At 57.8% G+C, this 24,465-nt stretch overlaps 1 protein-coding gene across 1 annotated transcript in view; it reads right to left on the bottom strand.

The window, feature by feature from the left end:
• The window catches only part of UNC13A (unc-13 homolog A), an 88,315-nt gene extending 69,084 nt beyond the window's left edge, over window positions 1-19,231 (bottom strand). The window contains exons 1-7 of the mRNA XM_077805458.1: window positions 19,156-19,231; window positions 6,954-6,983; window positions 4,504-4,603; window positions 2,569-2,686; window positions 1,550-1,673; window positions 604-677; window positions 240-294 (exon numbers count right to left, since the gene is read on the bottom strand). Of these exons, the coding sequence (XP_077661584.1) occupies window positions 240-294; window positions 604-677; window positions 1,550-1,673; window positions 2,569-2,686; window positions 4,504-4,603; window positions 6,954-6,983; window positions 19,156-19,231 (577 nt within the window). The remainder of the gene's footprint in view (window positions 1-239; window positions 295-603; window positions 678-1,549; window positions 1,674-2,568; window positions 2,687-4,503; window positions 4,604-6,953; window positions 6,984-19,155) is intronic.
• Between the last annotated feature and the right edge of the window lie 5,234 nt (window positions 19,232-24,465).

The following is a 24,465-nucleotide window of genomic DNA, read 5'->3' as shown; positions in this document are numbered from 1 at the left end:
ACACAGGCCCTATGATCATCCTCATCCCACCTCACCTGGTGGGGGTCAAACAAATTCCGGGGTGTTGCACAGAGTCAGGAAATGCCACAAGCTCCTCCCACCCCCCAGCTCCGTCCAGGCACCATCCAGCCCCCCTGGGGTCTGGCCCGAGAGGTGCCTGTGACCCAGCTCTGCGGGAGCGGGCGGGTCACAGACCCAGAGGAGTTGGGGGCTGGCTGCTGGAGGTGATCGGTACTTACAGCACGGGGAGCCGGGCACGGGGAGCGGCTTGTCCTGCTCCTCCTGGAACTCGTACTGGGGAGAGAACAGAGGGATGGTCACGGGCCCCCCAGCCAGGCAGTCTCCGGCCCGGCCCCCTCCCCCAGGTCCCGCAGCCCTTCAGGGGGTGACCCCCAGGGCACTCAGTGCAAATCCCTGCGGGACGCTCTGATTTCCTGCCCCGTCCCCCTGGTCCTGTCTCTGCCAGTGAGGCCCTGGCACGCTCGCCCAGCCAGGCGCCACCCGCATGCACACAACCCAGCAGTGCTGGGGGGCGGGGGGAGCTGAGGACACACACAGGGGATCAGGGCCGGCAGGGGGTGCCAGGCCCCAGAGCTGACTTACATCGTCCTGATCCTTCATAGCATTCAGCTGCTCCAGCTTCTTCGCCCAGTACCTGGCCTCCTCCTCGGGGATGTCTGAAAGCAGAGAGGCCCCCTTGCCAGCAGCCCGTGGGGTCTCTGTAGCCCGGCCCCTCCCTCCCAACGCAGCCCCTGGGGCCCTGCATATGGGGGCCCACGTCTGGAGCATGGGACCGGCCTCTGGCTGGGCCTGCAGCTGAGCAGAGGATGGCGGGGAGAGGCAGCCTGTTCTGGGGGTGGGGGGGGGGTGGATCTGTGGGGCATGGAGGGAAGGGGGGTGGCAAGGCTGGGCCAGAGGAGATGGGAGAGAAATTGTCGTCCCAGCCTTACCCCCGATGCTGGCTTGTGGCGGGCGACGGCGAAATCTGCCCTTACAGGGAGCCAGCGATGTCACTGCATTGATTGTTGGCATCAATTCACCAGGGGAAAGGACCAGAGGTTGGGACCAAGACGGGCAGGAGCCAGGGCTCCCAGCTCCAGCCTGGGGAGTGGGAGTGGAGTTGGGGAGCCCCACACTCCGATCAGCTCGTCACCGGAAGGGAAAGGAGGGTGGAGAGGAGGAGCTGTAAGCTGGGCACACGGCATGAGGGAGGGGATCCAGGAAAGGACTGTGATGATGCCCCTCAGTCCTGACCCCTGGGCTCGCCCCACAGTTCTGCCAGTGCCCCTCAATCCTGAACCACAGCCCCAGCTATCCCAGCCCTGGGCTCGCCCCACAGCTCTGCTGGTGCCCCTCAATCCTGAATCACAGCCCCCATTGTGTTTCCAGTTTTGGGCCCCCCCATCTCTTTCAATCCCCCCTCATCTACACATCTGGGGTGTGAGGCGGGAAATATCCCCAAGGAGGGAGAACCCCGGGCACACGGATAGGGATGGGGGCACAGGCCAGGAGCCCCTCTTGCCCCCTGGCCCTGAGGAGGGCACCATACCGAGCGGTAACTCAAAGCGGGTGTCCAGCAGGATGCGGTGGAAGGTGGGGTCCTTGGTGCCAGAGATCTCGTTGTCAGTCATGATGACCTGGGAGTCGAGGGTGAGCCATTCCCCGGGGCCCTCCTAGGGGAGAGAACTGGGGGGTCAGGACAGATGCCAGGGGAATGAAGCTCAGTTTAGACTCTCCCAGCCTGGCAAATAACCCAGTCATGCTCCCCTGCTCTGGCCCTTTCATGGGGCTAAGCCTCACAGCTCTGTGTGCCGCGGGAGGGTCTGTTACTGGGGGGGGGGAAACTGAGGCACAAGGGGGGGGCGCGATTTCCTGAGCCAGGAATGGAACCCAGGAGTCGGGAGTCCCAGACCCCTGCTCTCCCTCCTGCTAGCAGCAATAGCGAAGAGCTGTGCTGTCTGGACAGCCATGTCCCATCCACCTGCCCCCTGCCTCGAGCCCCCCTTCAGGAGAAGACGATTTGAGGCAGTGCCAGGTCATGGAGCATGCAGGAGCAGTACCAGGGCAGGGAGGCTAAATCCCTGGCCTGCCCCATGGCGCCTTAGAGCATCGACCGCTTCAGGGGGGACAAGGGCTTGGTCCACAGGCTCATCATTAACCCTTTGCACCCTGGAGACTCCTCCTCCCCGCCCCCCCACCTTGCTTTCCTCCCAGCTGCTGGAAGAGAACCTCAAACCCCCTGGCTGACTCTGCCCACCCCCAAGCAGGTGGACACCTGCCCTTCCCCACCTGTCTCCTGGCACCACCAGCCTGGCTCTGCTGGGAAGTGCCCTGTGGGTTAGGAGGAGGCTGAGCCTCAGCACAGGAAGGGGACTTCGGGGTCCAGGGGACGGGTGGCTCCCCCCAGACACAGACCCTCCCCTCTCCCCGCCCCCCAGAAGGCCGGCAGGTGGCGAGCGATGCCCAGTCCTGGCCGGGCTCCGAAGGGCAGAGACCGGGACAAGGAGCCAGGAAGGTCCGGGAGTAGCTGCTGTCTGGGCCCTGCTGGGGAGAGCGCCCTGTGCCTACCTCGTTGGACTGCCGGATGGTCTGCAGGGGGATCCACACCGTCCCCACCATGGTGTCCCAGATCAGCCCCTTGTTCCACACCTCCACCGTCAGCCCCAGGTCCAACCGGTTAATCTCACTGCAAGGGAAGCAAAGTGACCACGTGCCCATCGGTGCTGGCCCCATCTGGCTCGCTGCCTCTCCCAAAGCCCTGGGCGGCCTGGCTCCCGGCCCCATATATGAGTGAGCTCATGCCACAGGGCCACTCGCTGCAGCTGGGAGTCAGTGCTGCTGCCCCATTCCCCACAGCGCCCCCTGCTGGGAGAGGCTGGGACCGGGGGAACTGGGAGCCCCCCCCCAGCGCTGGAACACGGCATAGGGAGGTTAGATAGCGCCAGCTCCCAAGATTGCACTAGCTGTGACTTGTCATCTGGACACAGCTCAGCTCTGGAAATTGTGTCGGAGTTAATTGTGGAGGGGGGCACTTTTTTCTTTGGTAGGTCCTACAGAAATGTGTGTGTGGAGGGGGAGTTTGAATTTCCCAGCATCCGAGGTGTGAGTTTAACACACACCAGCATGCTTCCGAATCTCCTCCCGCTTTGCTGCGTAGACGTCAGAGTCTTCGACCGTCGGAGGAGCCGGCTTCTGAGCAAGGACAAATCTGGAGCTGCCAACGGTTTGACCCTTGGCACTTGTGACGCAGCAGGGAGGGGGGAGTGTTGACCTGGGAATGTGGCAGGGGAGTTTCACTGGGGATGGGAGACCTGAGAGCCAGTCACCTGAGCCAGGAGGGGGACAGGGAGGTAACACCTCTGCCCGGGAAACTGGACAAAGGCTGCAGGAGGGAGCCTGCTGGGGGGGTTTTGGTTTCAGTTTGGTGCTGGGTGGTGGAACCAGGGAACCCCAGGGCTGGGGTCTAAGCTCCCTGCCCCCCAGAAGGACTTGACAGAGGGGTCCTGGTTGTACCCACAAGCTCTGTTTTAGACTGTGTTCCTATTGTCCAATAAACCTTCCGTTTTACTGGCTGGCTGAGAGTCACGGTGAATCCCAGGAAGAGGGGTGCAGGCCCCGGACTCCCCCCCACTCCGTGACATCACTTTAATCTCCCACCGGAGTGTGTAGCCTGAGATGGGAGCATCATTCGAGTGATGGTAATTAGGGCCCTTTGGTGAGTCACGGCTGTGTCTGCAGCGGCCCCTCCTGCAGCCCCCTGACCCCAGGTCTGGGACGCGCTGGTGTTTGACGCTTTAAGCAGACGGATGCAGAATGAGGGAGCAAAGGGGACAGGCGCTTTCCTGCCATGTGGAGCAGCCCGGTCCTCAGCGCCAGGCTCTCCCTTGCTGCTGGGATTCCCCCAGGGGCTGCCTCGTCTTGGGGGTTAACAGCTGCCATGTTCCTAGCAGCCCCAGGCTCCGTGCCTAGCTGTGGCCTCCAGGCATGCCCCATGCCCCTCTCTCTGTGACACGGCAGTTTACACTGCTGACAGGTTGGGAATTCCTGGTCTCACCCTGCTCTGGTTCCCCAGGCCCCCTCTGCAGACTGCAGTGGCTTTCTCTGGCTCTCAACCGGTGTGTCGAGTGCCTCGGGCATCGTGCCCAGGCAGAGAGCAGGGATCCGGCACCCACCCGGGGGTCTGGCAGGGCCAACGGCCATGGGTGCGCCAAGAGACGCCTCCCCTTCCCCTCCATGCGATTGCAGGCTCCATGGCCTGGAGGCTGCCGAGGGGCCGGGAGTTTCTCCGGGCCACCCATCAAAGGCGGGGTGACCTGAGACTCTCCGAGGATCCTGCATCCGAGCTCCCGACTTCCCAGTTTATCCGGCACATACCTGATTTTGAGGATTTGTGGAACTCATGCGGCACACGGGGTTTATCTGACACCAGCTTCCCAAGAGCACAAGGCCCCGGGAGCCCACAGACTCCTGGCGTCCCCCGCCCCACCCAAGGGTTGTACTCACAACATGAAGTCCTGCTCCCAGCAGGGCAGGTTCCCCCGCACTGCGATTGTCGTGCTCTTGACATTCTGCACCTTCAGGGTCACGTAGGTGTTGAACTTCTCTGCAGGGAAGGGAGCAGAGGGTGGAGCCTTGGGCCCGGATCAGCCCTGTCCCAGGCGGGGAGGCACCGCGAGTCCCCTGGGCGGGTCGGACAGCCTCCTGGGGCTGGAAATGCTCCCCACCCCTAGCCTCAAAGGCCACCCGCTGGCTCTTCCCATCAGCCCAGGGGCCTCCCCGTCCCCATGCGGAGTCTCCAACTAACACAAGGGAGGTTCTCCCAGCATTGCCCTCCTTGAGCCCAGCTCCAGCACCGACCCTGCCCATGACTCCCCGACCATCTGAGCCCTGGGACCGGCCCAGCCCCCACTCCTCCAGCACCAACTCCACCCCCCCATCCTTCCTGACCGTCTCAGCCCTGGGACCGGCCCAGCTCCCACTCCTCCAGCACCAACTCTACCCCCCCATCCTTCCCGACCATCTCAGCCCTGGGACCAGCCCAGCCCCCACTCCTCCAGCACCAACTCCACCCCCCATCCTTCCCGACCGTCTCAGCCCTGGGACCGGCCCAGCCCCCACTCCTCCAGCACCAACTCCACCCCCCCATCCTTCCCGACCATCTCAGCCCTGGGACCAGCCCAGCCCCCACTCCTCCAGCACCAACTCCACCCCCCCATCCTTCCTGACCGTCTCAGCCCTGGGACCGGCCCAGCTCCCACTCCTCCAGCACCAACTCCACCCCCCACCTTTCCCGACCGTCTCAGCACCGGGACCGGCCCAGCCCCCACTCTTCCAGCACCAACTCCACCCCCCACATCCTTCCCGACCGTCTCAGCCCTGGGACCGGCCCAACCCCCACTCCTCCAGCACCAACTCCACCCCCCACATCCTTCCCGACGGTCTCAGCCCTGGGACCGGCCCAGCCCCCACTCCTCCAGCACCAACTCCACCCCTCATCCTTCCCGACCGTCTCAGCACCGGGACCGGCCCACGCGAGAACTTTCAGCAGTTTGTCGCCAGCTAGGGGCATGGTCAGCTCCCGACGCTGCTTCAGCTCACATGGAGCATGGTTAATGCAGGTTATCCTGACCCGACTGCCCTACATAGCTCTGCCAGGGCCCCTCAGTCCCAACCCGCAGCCCCCTGCTAACCCAGTCCTGGGATCTGCCCCCCCCCAGCTCTGCTCATGCCCCTCAGTCCACCCCCCAGCCCACTCTGGCCTGGCCTGCATTTCACTCGCCCTGGGCAGAGATGGCAGCACCAGCTGGTGGGCAGGGGTGGAAGCGGGGGGGATTCCAGAGGTGCCAAATGTCCAGGAGTGACGAGACTGAGAGCGGCTTGACTTCTCTCCTCCAGCTCAGGGCCCTCCCCCACCCCGGACCTGGGGCGTCGCTCACCCCGCTGGGTGTTTCAGCAAAGCTGCCTCTGGCCGCGTGGCTGGCTCCCCTCTCCCACAGCCCCCAGCGCATTGCTTGGCGCTCCTCTCGGGCAGCCCCCCCTCGACCCGACTGCTGTGTGCGTGGGACACCTCCCGCCCTCCCGGGCCAGCGCCGGTAGAGGCAGGGGCAGAAGGGGACTGACAGCAGCTCTGCTGTCCAGCAGGGGGCGCTCCTGGTGCTGGCTCAGCTCCCGTGATGCTTGGAGCTCTGTGCAAACGGGGACAAAGGGGCCAAACTCCCTCAGCTCTGGATGGGTTTGGATGGCCCCTGCCCCCAGCAAAGCCCCTCTGCACGCCTGCTCTACACTGGCTGACGGGGAGGGGGCGCTGCCGGGCCTTCCCATCCCAGGTAGGGGAGCAGGGTGCCCCCCAGCTCTGCACAGATGGGGTGAACCTGCCCAGGCGTCACAGAAAGGAAGCCAGTGAGATCTGTGTGTGCGACACACCTGTGTGCATAGTATGCTTGTGTGTCTGTAGATGTGGGTGCTGTGTGTGTGTGACCCATGTGTGTCTAGACCCCACTTCCCTCCCAGAGCCAGGGACAGAACCCAGGAGTCCTGGCACCAACTCCCCTGCTCTAACCCCTGGACCCCACCTCCTCTCTATTTGGTCCCTTGTATCTGCTGATCCTTTTCGGTAAACTCTGGGGAAGCTGGGACGGGCTGCCCCATGAGTCCTTAGAGCAAGGCCTGGCTTGTGGCTACAGGGTCCCCTCCCTCAGGCCTGGAGGCTCCTCTTGCCTAGTCCCTCGGTACCTTTCTCCCCAGCAAACTCAAGCTGCTCACCCAGGGGCCCTAAATGACCCTTCGTCTCATTAGCCCACCCTGCTTTTTAAAGTCAGACCCACACTGGAAGCCCGGCTGCCCCCTGCGGGAAACCCGGCCCCCTCCTGCAGTGCGGATGGGGACCTGGGGAGAGGCTCCTGCCCCAAGCATTCGTGTAGCCCATGTGACCAGGGGTGGTGGGAGTGACTTACCTTGCGCCCCGTCAAACTTGGCTTTTTTAACTGCAAAGAGAGAGAGAGAGAATAAAATGTTTTAGCCTCCATGCCCAGAGAGCTGCCTGAGAAGTGCTAATGGCCCCATCTTGTCCCCGCTCCTAGCGAGCCAGGCCGAGACCCGCTGGAGATCCCCTCGTTGCAGGAAACCAGGGGCCCCACCCTCCCCTCCACTCCGGATGTACTAGTGCCCACTGCAATGGGGGCTGGCAGCTCGGGCCCAGGTCAGGACCCTCCTGTGTCTTTGAGACTTTTGGGGTGCAGTCAGTCACCCCTTGTCCTACAACCCTGAAAGGTGGGAATGGCTGGGTCTGCATCCCAGTGTCCCGGGTGTAACCACCCCCCAGATCCGAGCCCCTTGGAACTTGGGCCTGGATCCGGACTTGAGCCCCATCCCCATCTCAAAATGCCATTGAGACAAGTAACCCCCTCCCACTAGCAAATGTCTCTGGGAAAGATGCTGGCCCCTGTGTGTCTTGGCCCCCTCTCAGCCTCGAGCCACTCACAGGCGCCCCCCAATCCCCACTGCCTTCGTGTCCAGCCATGCAGTTATGAATTCTTGACACGAGCGACTCGACCTGAAGAGCGCTGTCTGCCAGCCCCAGAGAAACAGCGCGGTATAAAACCCTGCCCGTCATGCTGCGCTCTGGACACAGGGTGGGGCTGGGCTGGGGGGCTCTCAGCCGTGCTTCGGGTGCTTCTCATTGCATGAGAACAGCAGCCAAGTCCTGGGAGGTGCGTCGTCTGGTGCTAGTGAGCACGGGGGAGCTGATGGCAGGAGCTCAGAAGGACCTTTCTCACCAGGCCTGCGTTGAGTGGATGCTGCGATCTTGTCATGAGACCTATTCTCGCATCTGGCTGGCTAGGATACTTGAGGACCCCTGCTCTCTCCTGGATAGACAGGGCCAGGAATTCCTCCGCCTCTCTCTGGAATAATGCCCATCAGCCACAGATAGCAAAGCGTCAAAGAGATGCTAATTAAACTTTGCAGAAGCTCTGTGAGATAGATGAGTTGCTTAGCGAAGGTATTGTTATGGGGGAGGGGGGCAGAGCCTAGAGGCATCACCATTCTAGGCACTGTGCACAGATCGACTAAGAGTCAGTCCCTGCCCCAAATCCCCCGCCCCAATACTGGCCAGACAACTCCAGATCCTAAACTGGCAGAATTGGTGCTGCACAAGGAGTCTTTTTCTCTTTTAATGTGGCATTGCTCTCGAGATCAAAGGAACCAGATTCTCCTGCACGCTGCTTGTCACAGAGTCCCCGGACGATGCTCTGGAACTGCTCCCTACGAACCCAGTCAGGACTCTGGGGAAGTCTCCTTTCTGTGAGCAGACTGTCTGCAGGACACACAGCTCACACAACTTCCACCTTCCTGGGTCTGACCTCGGAGCATTCAGCATCCTCTGCCCCTCCGTGCGCTTCCCACAGCGAGGGGTCCTGGGGAAGCCAGAGGGTCCTGCCCCGCAACTTCGCAGTCAGACGTGACTCTCAGCCAGCCAGTAAAACAGAGTTCATTAGACAACAGGAACATGGTCTAAAACAGAGCTTGTTGGTGCACAGAACCGAACCCCTCAGCTGGGTCCATTTTGGGGGGCAGTGAGCCAGACAACCACGTCTGCCCTTCACTCCATGTCCCAGCCAGCCCCAAACTGAAACTCCCTCCAGCCCCTCCTCCTCTGGGCTTTGTCCATTTCCCGGGCCAGGAGGTCACCTGATTCCTTTGTTCTCCAACCCTTTAGCTCTCACCTTGCAGGGGGGAAGGCCCAGGCCATCAGTTGCCAGGAAAGAGGGTGTCGGCCATTCTCTGTGTCCAGACCCCTGCACACACCTGCCCTCTAGGGCTCTGCAGTGATCATACACCCTTATCGCCACCACCTAGATACTTAAGAACTGCAGAGGGGAAACTGAGGCACCCCCACACTATTCAGAGAAAACATTAAGAACAGTCCCACTTCGTCACTCTGCTGCTAAAGGAAATGCCAGTGTCTCGCTGGATGCTAATGTGGCATGTCACTGGTTAGCTAGTGAGTTCCTTTCACGTGCCCTGCTGCGGCGCCGGTCGGGAGTGTCTTGATGAAATGGACAAAGCTTGTCCTGGGAAAGGGCTGGGTTTGATGAGGCTCTGTGCAGGTCCCGTACCGAAGCGAAGAGAGACCCCAGAATAACCTGGTAGCAAGGGCACTCCCTGGAGGGGGCAGGGACCCAGGTTGAAGAAACAGGGATTGGAACATGGACCTCTCACATCTGAGGTCAGGGCCCCAAGCACTGGGCTACAGAGTCAGTATCTCTCTCATACTCTGCCATAATGAATAGCTAAGTACTTATACACAGTAAGAAAAGGAGGACTTGTGGCACCTTAGAGAATAACAAATTTATTTGAGCATAAGCTTTCGTGAGCTACAGCTCACTTCATCACAGTAGACTCACTCCACGGGGGAGAACCCCGCCACAGAATAGCCTAGATGGCCAAGGTTCAAGTCCACTTCCAGATGAGCCCTTGACTGCTGAGCTAGGGCACTTTCTCCTCTCCTCTCCTCCCCCCTGTTTTTAGATGAAAAACGTTGAAGGCTCTTGGCTTCATCCCCACATGGGATGGGACAAACCACTTCCTGTCCCCCCACCCCCTTTTACACTTCTAGGAGTCTGCTGGAGTCAGCTGTCTTTGTGCATTCAGCTCAGTGCAGATTGTACCAGGCGAGACACACCCACTGTGCTCTCTCTCACCGAGTCCTTCCTTGTGCCAGCATTTCCCCACAATCGCTCCTGAGGACCCATTAGATAGCTGCCCTAGGTTAGGCCTGCTGAAAATGCTGTTTGTGTTGTAAGAAAGGAGGCCGCAAATATTCCCCAGAATTTGGGATAACCCAGCGGCGCGTCTCAGCAGTCGAGGCTGAGTCCAGCTGTAACAAGCCGAACTTTCTGCTCCCTGGCAGGAGGGTGGAGGGTTCAAGTGGGACTGGTTCATTCCCGCCCACCGCCCCCTTGTTTCCTTCAATAAACCTTAAAGGGCACGACTGAGTCTTGCTTTCCCATCACTGCCTCCAACATGATGGTGAGTTCCCGTTGGTCCCAGAATGCAATAGATCCTGGATGCGTTACCTGGTCTTTAAATCACAGGGAAGCTCGTTTAGGGAGCGAGTCAGGTGAAGGTAACGGATTTCATAGAATCATAGAATCATAGAATCATAGAATATCAGGGTTGGAAGGGACCTCAGGAGGTCATCTAGTCCAACCCCCTGCTCAAAGCAGGACCAATCCCCAATTAAATCATCCCAGCCAGGGCTTTGTCAAGCCTGACCTTAAAAACTTCTAAGGAAGGAGATTCTACCACCTCCCTAGGTAACGCATTCCAGTGTTTCACCACCCTCCTAGTGAAAAAGTTTTTCCTAATATCCAACCTAAACCTCCCCAACTGCAACTTGAGACCATTACTCCTTGTCCTATCCTCTTCTACCACTGAGAATAGTCTAGAACCATCCTCTCTGGAACCACCTCTCAGGTAGTTGAAAGCAGCTATCAAATCCGCCCTCATTCTTCTCTTCTGCAGACTAAACAATCCCAGTTCCCTCAGCCTCTCCTCATAAGTCATGTGTTCCAGACCCCTAATCATTTTTGTTGCCCTTCGCTGGACTCTCTCCAATTTATTCACATCCTTCTTGTAGTGTGGGGCCCAAAACTGGACACAGTACTCCAGATGAGGCCTCACCAATGTCCAATAGAGGGGGACGATCACGTCCCTCGATCTGCTGGCAATGCCCCTACTTATACATCCCAAAATGCCATTGGCCTTCTTGGCAACAAGGGCACACTGTTGACTCATATCCAGCTTCTCGTCCACTGTCACCCCTACGTCCTTTTCCGCAGAACTGCTGCCGAGCCATTCGGTCCCTAGTCTGTAGCTGTGCATTGGGTTCTTCCGTCCTAAGTGCAGGATCTTGCATTTATCCTTATTGAACCTCATCAGATTTCTTTTGGCCCAATCCTCCAATTTGTCTAGGTCCCTCTGTATCCTATCCCTGCCCTCCAGCGTATCTACCACTCCTCCCAGTTTAGTATCATCCGCAAATTTGCTGAGAGTGCAATCCACACCATCCTCCAGATCATTTATGAAGATATTGAACAAAACCATTCCTGCACAAGAGGAGATTCATATGCAACGGGGAACAATTCCACTAACGAAATCAGGTACTCGGCCAAAACTCCCCTGGTCTTCCGTGGAGGTGCTGCCAATCTGCAGCAGAGCAAGGGAGAGGAGAGTTGGGCCCTGAGACTGGAGTGAGAGTTAGGAGCACGGCCAGCGGGGAAAAGCTAGTTTGGGGAGGAGCCTCCTAAGGAGCAGAGGGGAAGTCCCTTGATCTGAGGCATTTTATGGTGATGCTGGCCAAAGCACTCTCCGGAAGGATCACGCTTTAGCAGAGAGGGCGGGGTGGCATGGCCAGCTGGCACTGGGATTTTCAGGAGATCTTTTGGGCTAGAGGAAGCTCGGCCTCTCAGGTCGCCACAGGACCTGGCTGGAGTCTAGCCACAGAGCAGTTCCCGTCTGGGCAGTCGGAGCAGTCCCAACACAGCTCACAGGCTGGGGCTGGCTTTGAAACCAGTGAGCGAAAGCAGGAGTTGAAACATGTCGGAAACGCTCTTATCGGCTTCCCGCCAAGAGACCAGCCACTCAGGGGTGGGGGAAGCCGAGCGCCGTGAGCTAGAGAGTGGGGAGACGGGATTGAACCACGAGACAGGGCCAGGACTAGCCGGCAGCGGCTGGGAGATCCCTGGGCGGCAGGATGGGCTCCCAAAGGCCCGCTGGAGGGCCAGGGCCTCAGCTGGAGGAAACCCAAGGAGGATACTGGCATCAGCGGCTTGTGCAATGAGAGCGAAACTCACAGCGAGGCCTGGCAGGGAGGCTGCCGCCTGATCTGCAGCCTCTCCTTCGCGGCAAGACAAGCCAAGGCAGCCTCTCCACAGCTGAGTCACACTGCAGCCATTCCCCGAGTCCCCTGCACTGCGTGCTGCCTTCATCTTTAACACACACCGGCCAGGCCCCTGCATGGGCTCCCCTGTCTCCCCTCTGCCTTCGCGCCCCTGCAAAGCTGGGGGGTTGGCTCCAGGGAAGCAGCCCCAGACTAGCCACCTGAGGGGCAGCCCATCCCAGCTGCGTGAATGGGAAGTGGTGTTCCGGGTGTTGTGGGTTGAAACTTTGTTGAAACAGTTGGGTGGCAAACACTGTCCTTCATCTGGGATAAATGGAAACCACAATCAAGCTCCTTTGCGGAACCAGGTAGCTGAAACAGTAACAGCCCCCTACCCAAAGCACAGATCCACATGGGAGGAGTTTCACGGGGTATTGTTTCGGGAAGGCTGGCGTGTGGGTAAGAGAGGCAGTGCTAAGAAGGTGGCAGAGAAGCACCCGCCACAGAAACACTGGGAGTGTGGCCCTGAGAAAAAGCTAACGGGGAGAACTTTTGGGCAAAGTGCTGGCTGAAGGGGGCGTGGGGTTGTGAGCAAAGAAGCTGTCTCTCGCTGTTCGATTCCGGCTGTGTTCAGGGAAACAGACTTTGTACATTCTTTGTGCAGAACCCGAATTGCATCCAAGAAATACCTGACTTCATCATCAGTTTCTCCTCCTCCCTGAAACAACCCCCAGGCACATGAACGTTGGCTAAGCACTCAGGTCAGACGGAGTCATGAGTGGCTGGAGTGCAGGGGATTGGGCTCCTAGGTGCAAAGGAAACACATGGCTCGGCGCTCTCATCCCATGGCCAGGACCTCCACCCCTGTGACTGTAACCACGCACTCACACCCCAGCACAAGCCTAGGACTTGCCAGCTGTTCTGTACCCTCTCCCTGCAGCTGAGCCTGTAGCAGGCCTTCGAAAGCCTCCCCCGGATGGCTGGGCATTGACCACTGTCGCCTGACCCTTCCTGGAGCAGGGCTGGGTGATGTGGCTGGGTGAACGCTAGCCACACCCATCAGAGCGATAGCCTTGAAGGAGGCAGCCAGGGCCCTGTTCCAGCTCTCTGGCGCCCTGTGACCTGCTCCCAGCTCTACCGCTCAGCTGCTGAGTGACCTTGGGCCAGTCACTTCCCCTCTCTGTGCCTCAGTTTCTCCGTCTCTAAAATGGGGATAGAGCAAAGGGCTCTGATATCCATGGCTGAACAGCGCCAATTGAAAGCTAAGCAGTGGCAGGGGCTGGGGGGGGCAAGGGGGGCGAGGTAATACCCTGTCTTGGCCCAGCTACAGCTATTCCTTCACCCACCTTGTCGCTCCAACATCCTGGGACAGACACAGCTACAAGACTGCAGACAACCAAGGGCAGGGCAGACAAGACCCAAGAACACTGCCCCCATCCCCCCCAGTTCTTTCTCCATCTGAGCCCTGCCCCGCAGTCCCAATCCTCGAATGCCAAGACAGCCTCGGCAGCAGTGAGGAAACTCCCCTGCATGTGGCTGAGCCGTCTGGAGCGAGCGCAGAGCAGCCCCGACTGTGAGCCTGTGTGAACTGCTCCCAGAGGCTTCACCCAGCCTAGCTCATCAATAGCTCATCTCTTACCCTGTCCCCAAACCCAGGCATGCAGCTGCCCTGTTCCTGCCTTGCCGGCCCCTGGCTCCCACTGGTTTCCGTCCCTCCCCAGCCCTAGGCCTTCGCTCCCTTTAAAGCGGCAGGATCTAAACAGCAAGGCTGAACGCGCGGAACCGGACGCTACAGGAACTTGGAGGCAGGTGCTGGGTGAGTTATGCGGGGCTGAAACCTCACTGCATTCAGATGAGGATTAAATGGAGGAGGCTGGGGGGCCAGTCAGCCTGCCACATCCCAAGGAAGGGCAGCCAACTCCCGCAGCTCCCCGTGAGGGCTAGGATGTAACGCTCCTGCCACTGGGGAAATACCGGAAGAGAAACAGTGAGGTTGTGCACTCCTCTGTGTGTGTGTGTGGGTGTGTGTGTGTCTAGAGCTCATACTGTCCCCCGAGAGCCATGGGAGGGAACAAAGAGTTTATCGCACCTAGTTTAAAAACAGGGAAACTGAGGCACAGAGAGGGGCAGGGACTGGCCCAACCACGAGTGAGCAGCAGAGCTGGGTCTAAGAACCCAGGTGTCCTGGTCGGTCTCATTCCAGAGTGTTCGTCAGACCTGCAAGGGGTCTCCTGGAAGTTCCACCGAGCGGGTTTGGGGAAGCAGGTGACGCAGTCACCGGGTGCATAGACAGAGCTGCTGTCTGGACCCATCCCTGTTGCACACCCAGGGAGCGGGGGCGTCCTCATGCAAGAAAGATCCCGGCGAGGGGACGAGACCTGCCGCCGGCAACCTCTGTGCACCAGGCTCTTCCACTTGCCGAGGTCCCCCAGGGCCTGTCACAGCAGATCCACCCCGCCGGTTGACACATCACATCCTCTTAGCCGCTGCGTGCGATGCGCCGGGCCCCACCCACTGCTGGCTCGTCGTGCATCTGTCTGGGGGAGCCTGGCCTCCCCCGCCACGGGGAGACGCGTAACCCAGCAGGGTTAAGGGAGCTGCAGTGCGGGGGGCAGGGCTGTCACTCCAGAGACAGCGCATTCTTTCTGCATCGCCCCCCCCTGCCACCGTGTCCCGGGGTCCCTCCCCAGCAAGAGGATGGTGGGACTGGAAGAGCATCTGCCACCAGCAGGATCCTTCCAGTGCTTGGCCATGCTGGGGGCTCTCTGCGGGAAGGGTGTGCGGACACACAGGCTTGGGTGAGCCTCCCATGCGGCTGCGGCCCTCTTCAGAGGTCAGCCGGAGCCCTGGTGACTCCACGCCGGTCCCAGGAGCTATTCCTGATGGACGCAGGCTCCCCTGGCCCGACCATTACTGGGAGAGGATGCTGGGGCTGGCTACACTGGGCTGAGATCACCCACTGCGCCTCAGTGGAGCGACAGCGGAGATCGGCTTCAGCAAGGCGAGTCTCCTCTCTCTTACCCTGGTGTAAATCGGAGGAGCCCGAGGGGAGGGCAAGCGAGAGGCAGCACAAGGCCCTGTGGATCTGCTCAGCCCACGGCCTTATGCCCGGATATGTGCCGGGAGCCGCATCAGCCTCTCCTCGCTCCCAGGACACGCGGGAGCTGCTGTGAAATCGGTGGCCCAGTTCTGGCCTGCCTGGGAGCGAGGGTTAAATCTCGTTCTCCAGGCAGCACGTTCAACCCGCGGAAAAGCCACTGACCCAGTTTTGAGCCATCACCACTCGTGAGCTAAATCCCAGAGACACGACTCCTTCCGCTGCTTTCAAAGGGAAAATCAATTCATTGAGGAACTGTTTGTAACTGACAGCCCCCTCCCCCACCCCCCGTCTTCCCCGTCTCTGCGACTGGGCCAGATCCTCAGCTGGTGGAAACCAGCATGGATCCAGTGAAGTCACTGGAGCTATGCTGTCACGGAGTCCCTGGGCGATGCTCTGGAACTGCTCCCTACGCAGCCAGGCAGGACTCTGGGGAAGACTCCTCTCGGGGAGCAGCCTGTCTGCAGGGGAAACAGCTCACACGGCTTCCACCTTCCTGGGTCTGACCTTGGAGCATTCAGCATCCTCTGCCCCTCTGTGCGCTTCCCACAGCGAGTCCGCTCAGGCGCGGTCCTGGGGAAGCCAGAGGGTCCTGCCCCCCAACTTCACAGTCAGACGGGACTCTCAGCCAGCCAGTAAAACAGAGGTTTATTAGACGACAGGAACATGGTCTAAAACAGAGCTTGTAGGTACAGAGAACAGGACCCCTCAGCGGGGTCCATTTTGGGGGGCAGTGAGCCAGACAACCCCATCTGCACTTCACTCCATGTCTCCAGCCAGCCCCAAACTGAAACTCTCTCCAGCCCCCCCTCCTCTGGGCTTTGTCCCTTTCCCGGGCCAGGAGGTCACCTGATTCCTTTGTTCTCCAACCCTTTAGCTCTCACCTTGCAGGGGGGAGGGGCCAGGCCATTAGTTGCCAGGAAAGAGGGTGTCGGCCATTCTCTGTGTCCAGACCCCTGCACACACCTGCCCTCTAGGGCTCTGCAACGATCATACACCCTTATCCCACCACCTAGATACTTAAGAACTGCATAGGGGAAACCGAGGCACCCCCACACTATTCAGAGAAAACATTAAGAACAGTTCCACTTCATCACATACGCCACTTTACACCAGCTGCAGATCTGGCCTGCTGTCTGCAGTTGGCTTCTGTCCCTGAAACCAACCTTTTCTGCCTCCTGATAACATGGTCCCTGTTTTACAAAGGGCAAGTTTCGAGATCAGAGGCCTGATTCTGCTCTCACACCAGTTTACATGATAGATTTCAGTGGAGTTACTCCTGATTTACATTGGGATTGGTGAGAGACAAATTGCTCCCTGAGCTCTGTGCTCTCAGTTCCTTTCCGTTCAGTGGATTTACACCCGCTCAGGATGTGCCCTCGGATGTGAGGGCCTGATTCTGTACATTGCTGCCAGAGAGCAGAACTCCCACGAGAGGCGGGTCCGACGCTTCGCACTGACCCAAAATTCCTCAGATTCTGCTAGCTTCCAGCAGGCCTGGCACATTGTTTCAGGCCCTACCATGGTATACGTCCCAGCCCCAAGGACCCTTCCGAAGCACTTTATGAGTTACATGCGCATGGAGTCACTTCACTCACTGCTGAAATGCAACCGTCTCTGGGGTGGACATCTAGTTCTCAGCACAGAGTGAGAGTTCCAGCTGCGAAACCAAGCTCTTACGGAGGTCTGTGGGATCTTTAATGTCCATGCAGAGCATACAAGACCTACAGGGGTGAGGTCTTATCTGAAACGGCCTCCAAACACTGAGCTGTGAGGCCCCTCGGGGCTTTAACACAGTCCACCGCAAGGGGCTTTTACCTGCGGTGCTCAGAAGCGTCCGAGTCTGAGCTCAGATACAGCAGGAGCAGCGCCAGTTGGAATAGGGGAGTGACACAGCCGTAAAAGTGGGGTGAAAGGACAGTGAGACCCCAAGGCCTCTCCATAACTAAGATGAAGGGCCCATTAAAGGTACATCTACACTACGTGGCCTGTGCCCCACCCTGGTGCCGAAGCAGCACACACCCACAGACGTATGGGAACACCACCTTCCCGAACGGTGTTAGAACCCCTCTTCCGTCGACATAACTGTGTCTGCACTGGGGTTTGTGTCTGGGGAGCACATCAGCTGGGGTGTGGGTACGTCCCCCCGCTGAGCGGCACGGCTGCCCAAGCCTAAGCAATGAGCATAACTTCCCTTGACACAGGGGGACAGACTCTGCTGTCACATCAGCCTTATACCGGTGTGAACCGCCACTGTCTGGAGTGGAGTTACTCCTGATTTACACCAGGGTAACGCAGATCAGAATCAAGCCCAACAGTGCCCCAGCTGGAGTGCTTCAATGTAGACACTATTGGAGGGGGTTCTCCCATCGCTGTAGGCAATCCGGTGCCCTGAGAGGCTGTAGCCAGGCCGATGTAAGTTCCTGGAGCAGACCAGCCCCTAGTGTATGCCCACTGACTTACTCCTGATTTGCACCCTGAGGTAAGTAGGATCAGAATCAGGCCTAGGACATGTATAAAAATCACTATCATCCATTGCCAACATGCAGCCACTTCTGGGGTGGACACGTGGCAGCCACTCTCCACCCAGGCGCCGTCACAGCTCTGCCACGCAGCAGGGCAAGAGCAGCATAACATGCCCTGCTGCAATGGAAGGGAGGAGCTGGGCCAAAGGAAACAAAGCCCCCAGCCACAAATCCCAGCTTTCGACCTGCATCTTTATTTCAAACCCTTCACAGTCCGGGAGGATTTGGCACAGGGGTTCTGGGCAGCTTATATAGGGTTTGGTTCTCTGCTGCCTGCCAGCCTTGGGGGCTGGAGTCTGCTCTCAGTTACACTGGGTGTAAATCAGGAATAACTCCACTGGATCCCATGGAGTTCCACCTGTGTGAGTGAGAAGGGTTTACAAGTGAAATAGACAGCACAGAGCAAGGAAGGGCTGTTTATAGAGGTGCAAATTTGGGGTCAAATTTCCTGAACATCAGATGCCACACTGGGTGCTGAGACATTTCAAAATCTGGTCACATTTGTGGGGCCACATTTTTGCCAGCTCTCCGGGGGCCAAACTTTCAGGGGCTCAACACCCACAACCGGGGCCTGGTTCTCCAAAGAGCACCCACGTGCTGAGCATTGTGGAAAACCTCGCCCTTAGTCTCTTGCCAAAGGTCATGCTCTGAGTTCTCCTGAGTCTCGATCTACTTCCTCCAGGGAGACACTGTGGCCTCGCAAGGAGAGCACTGGACTGAGAGCTGGGGTCAATTCCCAGCTCTGCCACTGATTTGCTGGGTGGCATTGGGCATGCCACTTACCCTCCCAGTGTCCCCATCTGTAAAATGGGGATAATGCAGACCTGCTTTGTAAAGTGCTTTGAGCTCTATGGATAAGCACTAGCAGCTAAGCATTGCTGTAAGCCACAAGACCATTCTTCTTCTCTTGTAAACATGCCCTGGTTCTTTCCTGTGCCTTGGAGATCACACACTGTGGGGGCAGCATGTCTGTAACGCAGCACGCTGGGAAAAGTTGGTAGGAAAATTCCAGGAAAGTTACAGCCCCAGGCCCAGCAGCTAAATGTTAAGGCTCAGGAACCAGGCGGCTTTGTCGTTCTTTTGCAAAGCTCCTAAAGTAATTAGACCCTATTACAGATTGGGCTACTGCCAAGTTGCCTTTTGTTTCACAGATTCAAGATGTTCTTGTGTTCTTGAATCACACACACACACACACACACACACACACACGGCCTCTCTCCCAAACTGGTCGGTTTCTTTCTAATGCACAGGGCTTAAGCAATCAGCCAAAGCATATTCTTCTAAACTTTGTACAAACCCCAACCCCTCCGGGGTAGGGGTGTGTGTGTGTGTGTGTCAAGGCCGAGGGAGGTGAATTTCAGCCTCAGATTAGTTATTGTGACTTGCCAGTTTACCAGCCTTTTAAAACCAGAGTTTGTCGTAGCCAGAGCTGGTCAAATATTGGAATTCCCATTTCAGGGAAATTTCATCAACATCCATACGATGTTGTGAAAAAAACTGGCTTAGTCTAAATGGCATTTTCTTATGGAAAACTGGATGAAAATTTCCTGCCCGGCATTAGCCATGGGAACACCCACGGAGTGGAGGCTCTTTCAGACAGGACAATGCAAACTATGCAATGCAATGCAAACTAGGTACCTTTTACTTCGCACCGGCCATGTTCACATAGTGCAGTTCCAGCACAACAAGCTGCCGATCACCCCCCCCCAGGACGAACTGCAGGGCCATGTAGACAAGCCCTGGCCATCTGCAAAAGATCGCCCTGTATATTGGGCTCAGAAAGGCAGTCCTGGGCGTGGGGGATAGAATCCCAACACCCCTGGCTCTGTCAAGATGACTCAGTCCGATTCAGGGTTGGTGGAGAAAGACGGGCAGCCCCGGGAGCTGTGTCCTATGGGAGAGGAGATGGTGAGTCTCACCTGTTCTCCAGGACCCCTCGTAGCTGGCATTGATTGGTCCCTTTGTTGGCAGCTTCTGTTGAGAAGAGACTGACGTGCTCTAGTGGTGGGTCCCTCGCAAGTCACATTGATAGTGAGGGGCATCGCTTGCCAGACAGTGCCCATGCCATGTAGTCAGTCTCCAGGGCTCCCGGTCCATCCCCTTTCATCAGCACAAAAACCATCCCGTAAGGACTTTCGCCAACTCTCAATGGAGCTTGGCTCATTTTGGTGCTTCGGAAAATGTTACTCTGAATTTTTAAAAAGCTGTCGCCCTCTCACCCACAAAATCCACTCGGAGCCATGTTACCCACATGAAACAGGGTTAGCTCTTGATCGCTGCTCTGCAAAATACATGCCCAGGGCTGGACTTTGAACCCCTCGAGCTCGTTTGGGGTTTCAAGCTAGTCTCCTTTCAGCTTCTCGGGCACCTGGACAAGGCTGCAGTGGTTGGGTCGCAAATGCTACAGGGGGAGGCTTAACTGTGGGGAGTTCCTTAAAGACTTGACTCTGTTTCCACTGGAATTTAAAATAACCCCAGAGCCATTTCTAGAGAGCTTAGCTCCTGCCAACGTTTAAAATTTGTACAAAAGCGAAAGCTGGGGCCAAATCGGATCTGACAGGATCTCGTTAACCGGAGGAGCTGTCCCTTTTCGGATGGCTTAAAGGCTGTCTCGGAGGCGATGCCAGTTTTTGCAAGTGCATTTCGTTTCCTGGAAAGTGATGCATTTTCATGAGCCTCCTGCTTGGGAAGAAATAATTTGATGCACAATCCAAAGCACTGTGCAAAAGGCCCAGATGTGCAAGAGACACAAGTCAGCATGCCAGAGAAGGAGGAAGAGGGAGGGGTCAATTCTCTGGCTGCTTGGATGGAGGCACAGCTTGTGGCTGGCACCCTCTCTGGCTCAATTGCCCACTGGCCTAAGGGGACCGGAGGTGGCCCCTGTGATGCAGACACAGAAGCAGACAGACCCCTTGCACACTGAGCAGTGTATCGTCCCGGGAAGGCCCCCTCCATCTTCCAGACCAGCACTCTGGACTCGCCCGGTAACGCACCAGGCCCAGTCGGTGCAGACCCAGAGCACGCTGGGCATCTGCGAACAATGGGAGCTGGGAGGTGTTGGGGGAGGGGGACAGAGACATGCCCCTGCAGCCCCACAAGCCAAGACCCCTTCATTGCATTCCCCAACAGGCTTCCCTTGTTGCCTCCCAAGGCCCCAGCTCTCCCTGGCCTCCTGCCTCTTACCCTGGGGTGCCACCTTTGTCTGGCTCCTGGCCTGGACTGCTGCAGCCTCCGGAGAGCCAGAGGCATTCCCAGCCTTGCTAACCCTCACAGCGTCTGCTCTCCTCTTGCAGGCTCCCCCTGACCCCCCCTAGACTCCTATGCTGCCCCCTCCTCTCAGCTACCACGCGCTGTACCTTCTCCCAAGGCTCGCCTCTCTCTGGACCCCAGCCTCACCCCTCCCAGCCCCCCAACTTCACCCCCTCAGAGCCCCCCAGCCTCACCCCCCCCAGAGCCTGTCCCAATCACAAGCTGTTCCATCTCAGACCCCCCCATCCTCACCCCTCCCAGCCCCCCAACCTCACCCCCTCAGAGCCCCCCAGCCTCACCCCCCTCAGAGTCCCCCATCCTCTCAGCCTCACCCCTCCCAGCCCCCCTCTTTCTCTCTCCCCACAGTCTCTTTCTCCCTCCTCCCAGAACCCCCCCGGCTCTCCCCACCTGCCCCACAGGAAAACAGAGCCTGGTGAGAGGCACAAGTGCAGCTTCCTTCAGCCTCTCGAGGCATCCCGGGACGGTCTGGTGGTTAGAAACAGCACAGACCCAGGGGGACCGTGTCCCCGTCTGCGTCTCCTACAGGCCTCGAAGCTGGGATCCCTGGATCTACACATCGGAGCAGGCATCCTGGCCAGCATGGAGGCAGAAACAGACTCACAAACCCTTATGTTTACTCTGGACACCGGAGAGAGATCCCCCCCCCCCCCACATCATAGAGTCATTTCTTTGAGCGGCAGCGGGCAAAGCAGATGTGGTTTGTCTGTCACATCAGAGACCTGGCTCCCATTCCCAGCTCTGCCTGGAGCGACCTCTTCCAACCTTTGCTAGCTACCAAACAGGCAGGGCCTTGGCTACCGAGTGCTCAGAGATACTGGGGAGACCTCGGCTTGCAGCTCCTGGTGCCTTCCCCTCTGCTGCAGGGCCGAGTGAGAGGGGGGTCTCTCTCGCTGCACAAGACGTGGCATTTGACCCCAAGGAGGTGGGAAGGCTGAAGTCAGGGGGCGTCTTCACCCTGATCTCAATGGCCATCGTCTCAGGCTGGGCCAGGTGCCTGCTCGCAGTTCTGTATCTCAGCTCAGGGAAATGGCCCCCAACAGGGTTTCCAGCTGGAAAAGGACGAAATAATGAAGGGAGAGGAGAGGACCTTTGTGATCTGAAAAGAAAACCAAGGTGACTAGAACGGTCCTAAAATAGCCCTTTGCAATCTCAAAGGGAATTTTATTTCAAAGCTCCACAGCTAGCCAGCTGCTTATCGCTGGCTGCCAGCTTGGGAGGGGGTCAGCGACTGTGCGAAGCGGGCTGCTACACTAATCAGTCTCCTTCAGCAGCCCTGGGCCTGCTTTGTGGGAGCAGCCGGGCATACGCTAGATGGACTCCAAGGTGTCCTAACCCCAGGGCCACCGGAGGATCAGGAATATTGCACACCGGGCAGCCGTCCCTCAGTCGCACTAATAAATTGGCCCTTCCCAGACTGACTTTCATCTGAGGATCTCAAGGCACTTCAGAAACATCTACTCCACCCTGTCGGAAGGAAGGATGGATTATTATGGTTACAGTCACCCATTTTACAGATGGGGAATCCGAGGCACGGAGCATTTGAGCCACTCATTCATGTACCCCCCACCCCCAGCCACAGCTGGGAAGCAAAGTCAGGACTCCCAGTGCCAGCCCTTGGTTCTAACCACTAGGCCACCCTGTCTCACCTTCAAGTTATTCACCAAACCCTGTGTGGCTGGGGAGAGCGTGTGACTCTCCCCAAAACTAGCCTACCCTGAACAGGCTGCCCCAGTGCCAGGCTGACGGCTAAATTCCTGGAATCCAGCCTTCTCTTTTAGCTGCGGAAGGACAATAATATAGAGGTAATCGATAAGGCAATCAAAAGCCCTCCCAATAGATTGGCCAACATTTCCCTGCCATGACCTGATTCCATCCACAAAAGTCTGGGGCCAGCGCAAAAGAACCAGAGAGTGAAACTTGACTATCTGCAAAAGTGAAACAGACCAGGCAAGTTTCCCCCTCCAGGCTGAGAGAAGTGCAAGAAGTAAACAAACAGCAGAAACAGTGAGAAGCCAGTTACATTTTGAAAAATCCTTCCAGTTTAACCATCTAGGTCCTGATCCTGCAGTTGGAAGTCTGCGTGTCTCTGTGGACTTTGACATGACTCTGCTGACACCTGATGACGGGATCGGGTCATTAGCCACAGGGGTAGAGATCCTTTTTCTAAGGGAAAAAGGGTTTTATCTTGACAGCATCCCTTCAGCTTAAGAGACAGATAATCCAAATGAGTCTTTATGGTGGTAAAAAGGCTACAGAGCCCAGCTGGAAATTCATTTCCTCTCTCTGCGGTGGAATGGAGGTGGGACAGAGGCACATGAAAGCACAAAGCTCCCCATCTGGGTGCAGAGCTCCTGACGGGGATTGTCTGAGTGCCTGGAATCGAGCCGCATAGCACCACACATCAACGCCGCACAAGCAGGACGCTGGAGTCGGACAAAGACGGCTCACACAGCTTAAAAGTCTGTTTATAACAATATAACTGGACCCTGAGCCCTCCCTTTTCAGAGTATTTTCTGTGCGGCTCATTTGAGTTCCTGAGCCATTGAGGAAAAATATACCAGCCCCCGCCCCTTCAAACACAGTGGCCGGGAAGCACTGCCCTGCAGTCCTGCCCGCCTTGCCAGAAAGGGCTGCTCCTTTGGGATGCCCCAGAGGAGCCCCCAGCTGGGCACCCAAAATCAGAGGCCACTTTGGCAAAGGCCAGCCTCGATCCACAGCATCCAGGAGTGTCTAACACCAGCTCAGCATGAAGACATCCTGACCATCCATGTCTCCCCGCTTGCAGCGCCTGGCATGTTGCCCCCCAGCCACCCCCCGAAGGCTGGATTTCAAAGCGCGCCGTTCCCATAACCAGAGCCCAATTTTCAGAGGAGCTCAGCTCCCATTTGAGGCACGTACATGGAGTGACCAGCGCTTCCTCCATTGCTCAGGAGCCAGTCAGCTCCCATTGAGAACAGGGGCGAATCCCCCTCTCACCCGGCCCCCAATGAGAAAACCGGGAGCTGCTGGGGGCTGGCTACCACACTGGAAATCAAGGAGCCAAAAGTGGGAGCTGAGCATTTGCCATTGTGGCTCAGAGTCACAAGCCCAGCCCCAGGAAGGAACACCTGAGGGCTACCATTTGTCCTGGGAGCAGAGAGAGCAGCTTCTGAGCAGGCTCCTCCCTTCGACAGCAAACTCCCTGCCTCTATTAAAGCATCGTAAGGACCCCAGTAAGATTCTCCAGTTCCTTCCTTTGTGCTCCAGAAGCAGGAACAGATAGTAGCTACTCAGCCACTTTTCCTTCTAAGCCCAAGAAAAGAAAAAGAAAAGAAAAGAAAAGAAAAGAAAAGAACCAAACTGAGGGCAACAATTATCCAGAGAACAACGTCTAGTCTGGCCTGTTGTCTCTGTCTCTTTCTGCAGCCGTCTGGAGCTGCTATTCTGCACCCTGGCCTAGCTTTCACAGCTAGCGTGTTGCCACTGCTTGGTCAAATGCAGCCCTGGCTCGCCCGTTCCCTGGCAGGCCCCAGGAAGGAATGAAAGGGGCGTTCTCAGCGGCTAGCTTGGCCCCAGCATTGGATCTGCCTGTTTCTTTTTGCTGGGCTAAATCTGACGCCATGGCAGAGAGAAAGCCGCACCCTCTTGTAACCTAGAGGTAAGAGATTCAACAACCAGCACCTAAAGCGAGGCTCCTTGGCTGGAGTTTTCAA

This window comes from Eretmochelys imbricata, chromosome 25, assembly GCF_965152235.1.
Source record: "Eretmochelys imbricata isolate rEreImb1 chromosome 25, rEreImb1.hap1, whole genome shotgun sequence".
Classification (NCBI taxonomy): Eukaryota; Metazoa; Chordata; order Testudines; family Cheloniidae; genus Eretmochelys; species Eretmochelys imbricata.
The sequence above is the reverse complement of the archived record's forward strand: the minus strand, read 5'-3'. Positions and strand labels throughout refer to the sequence as shown.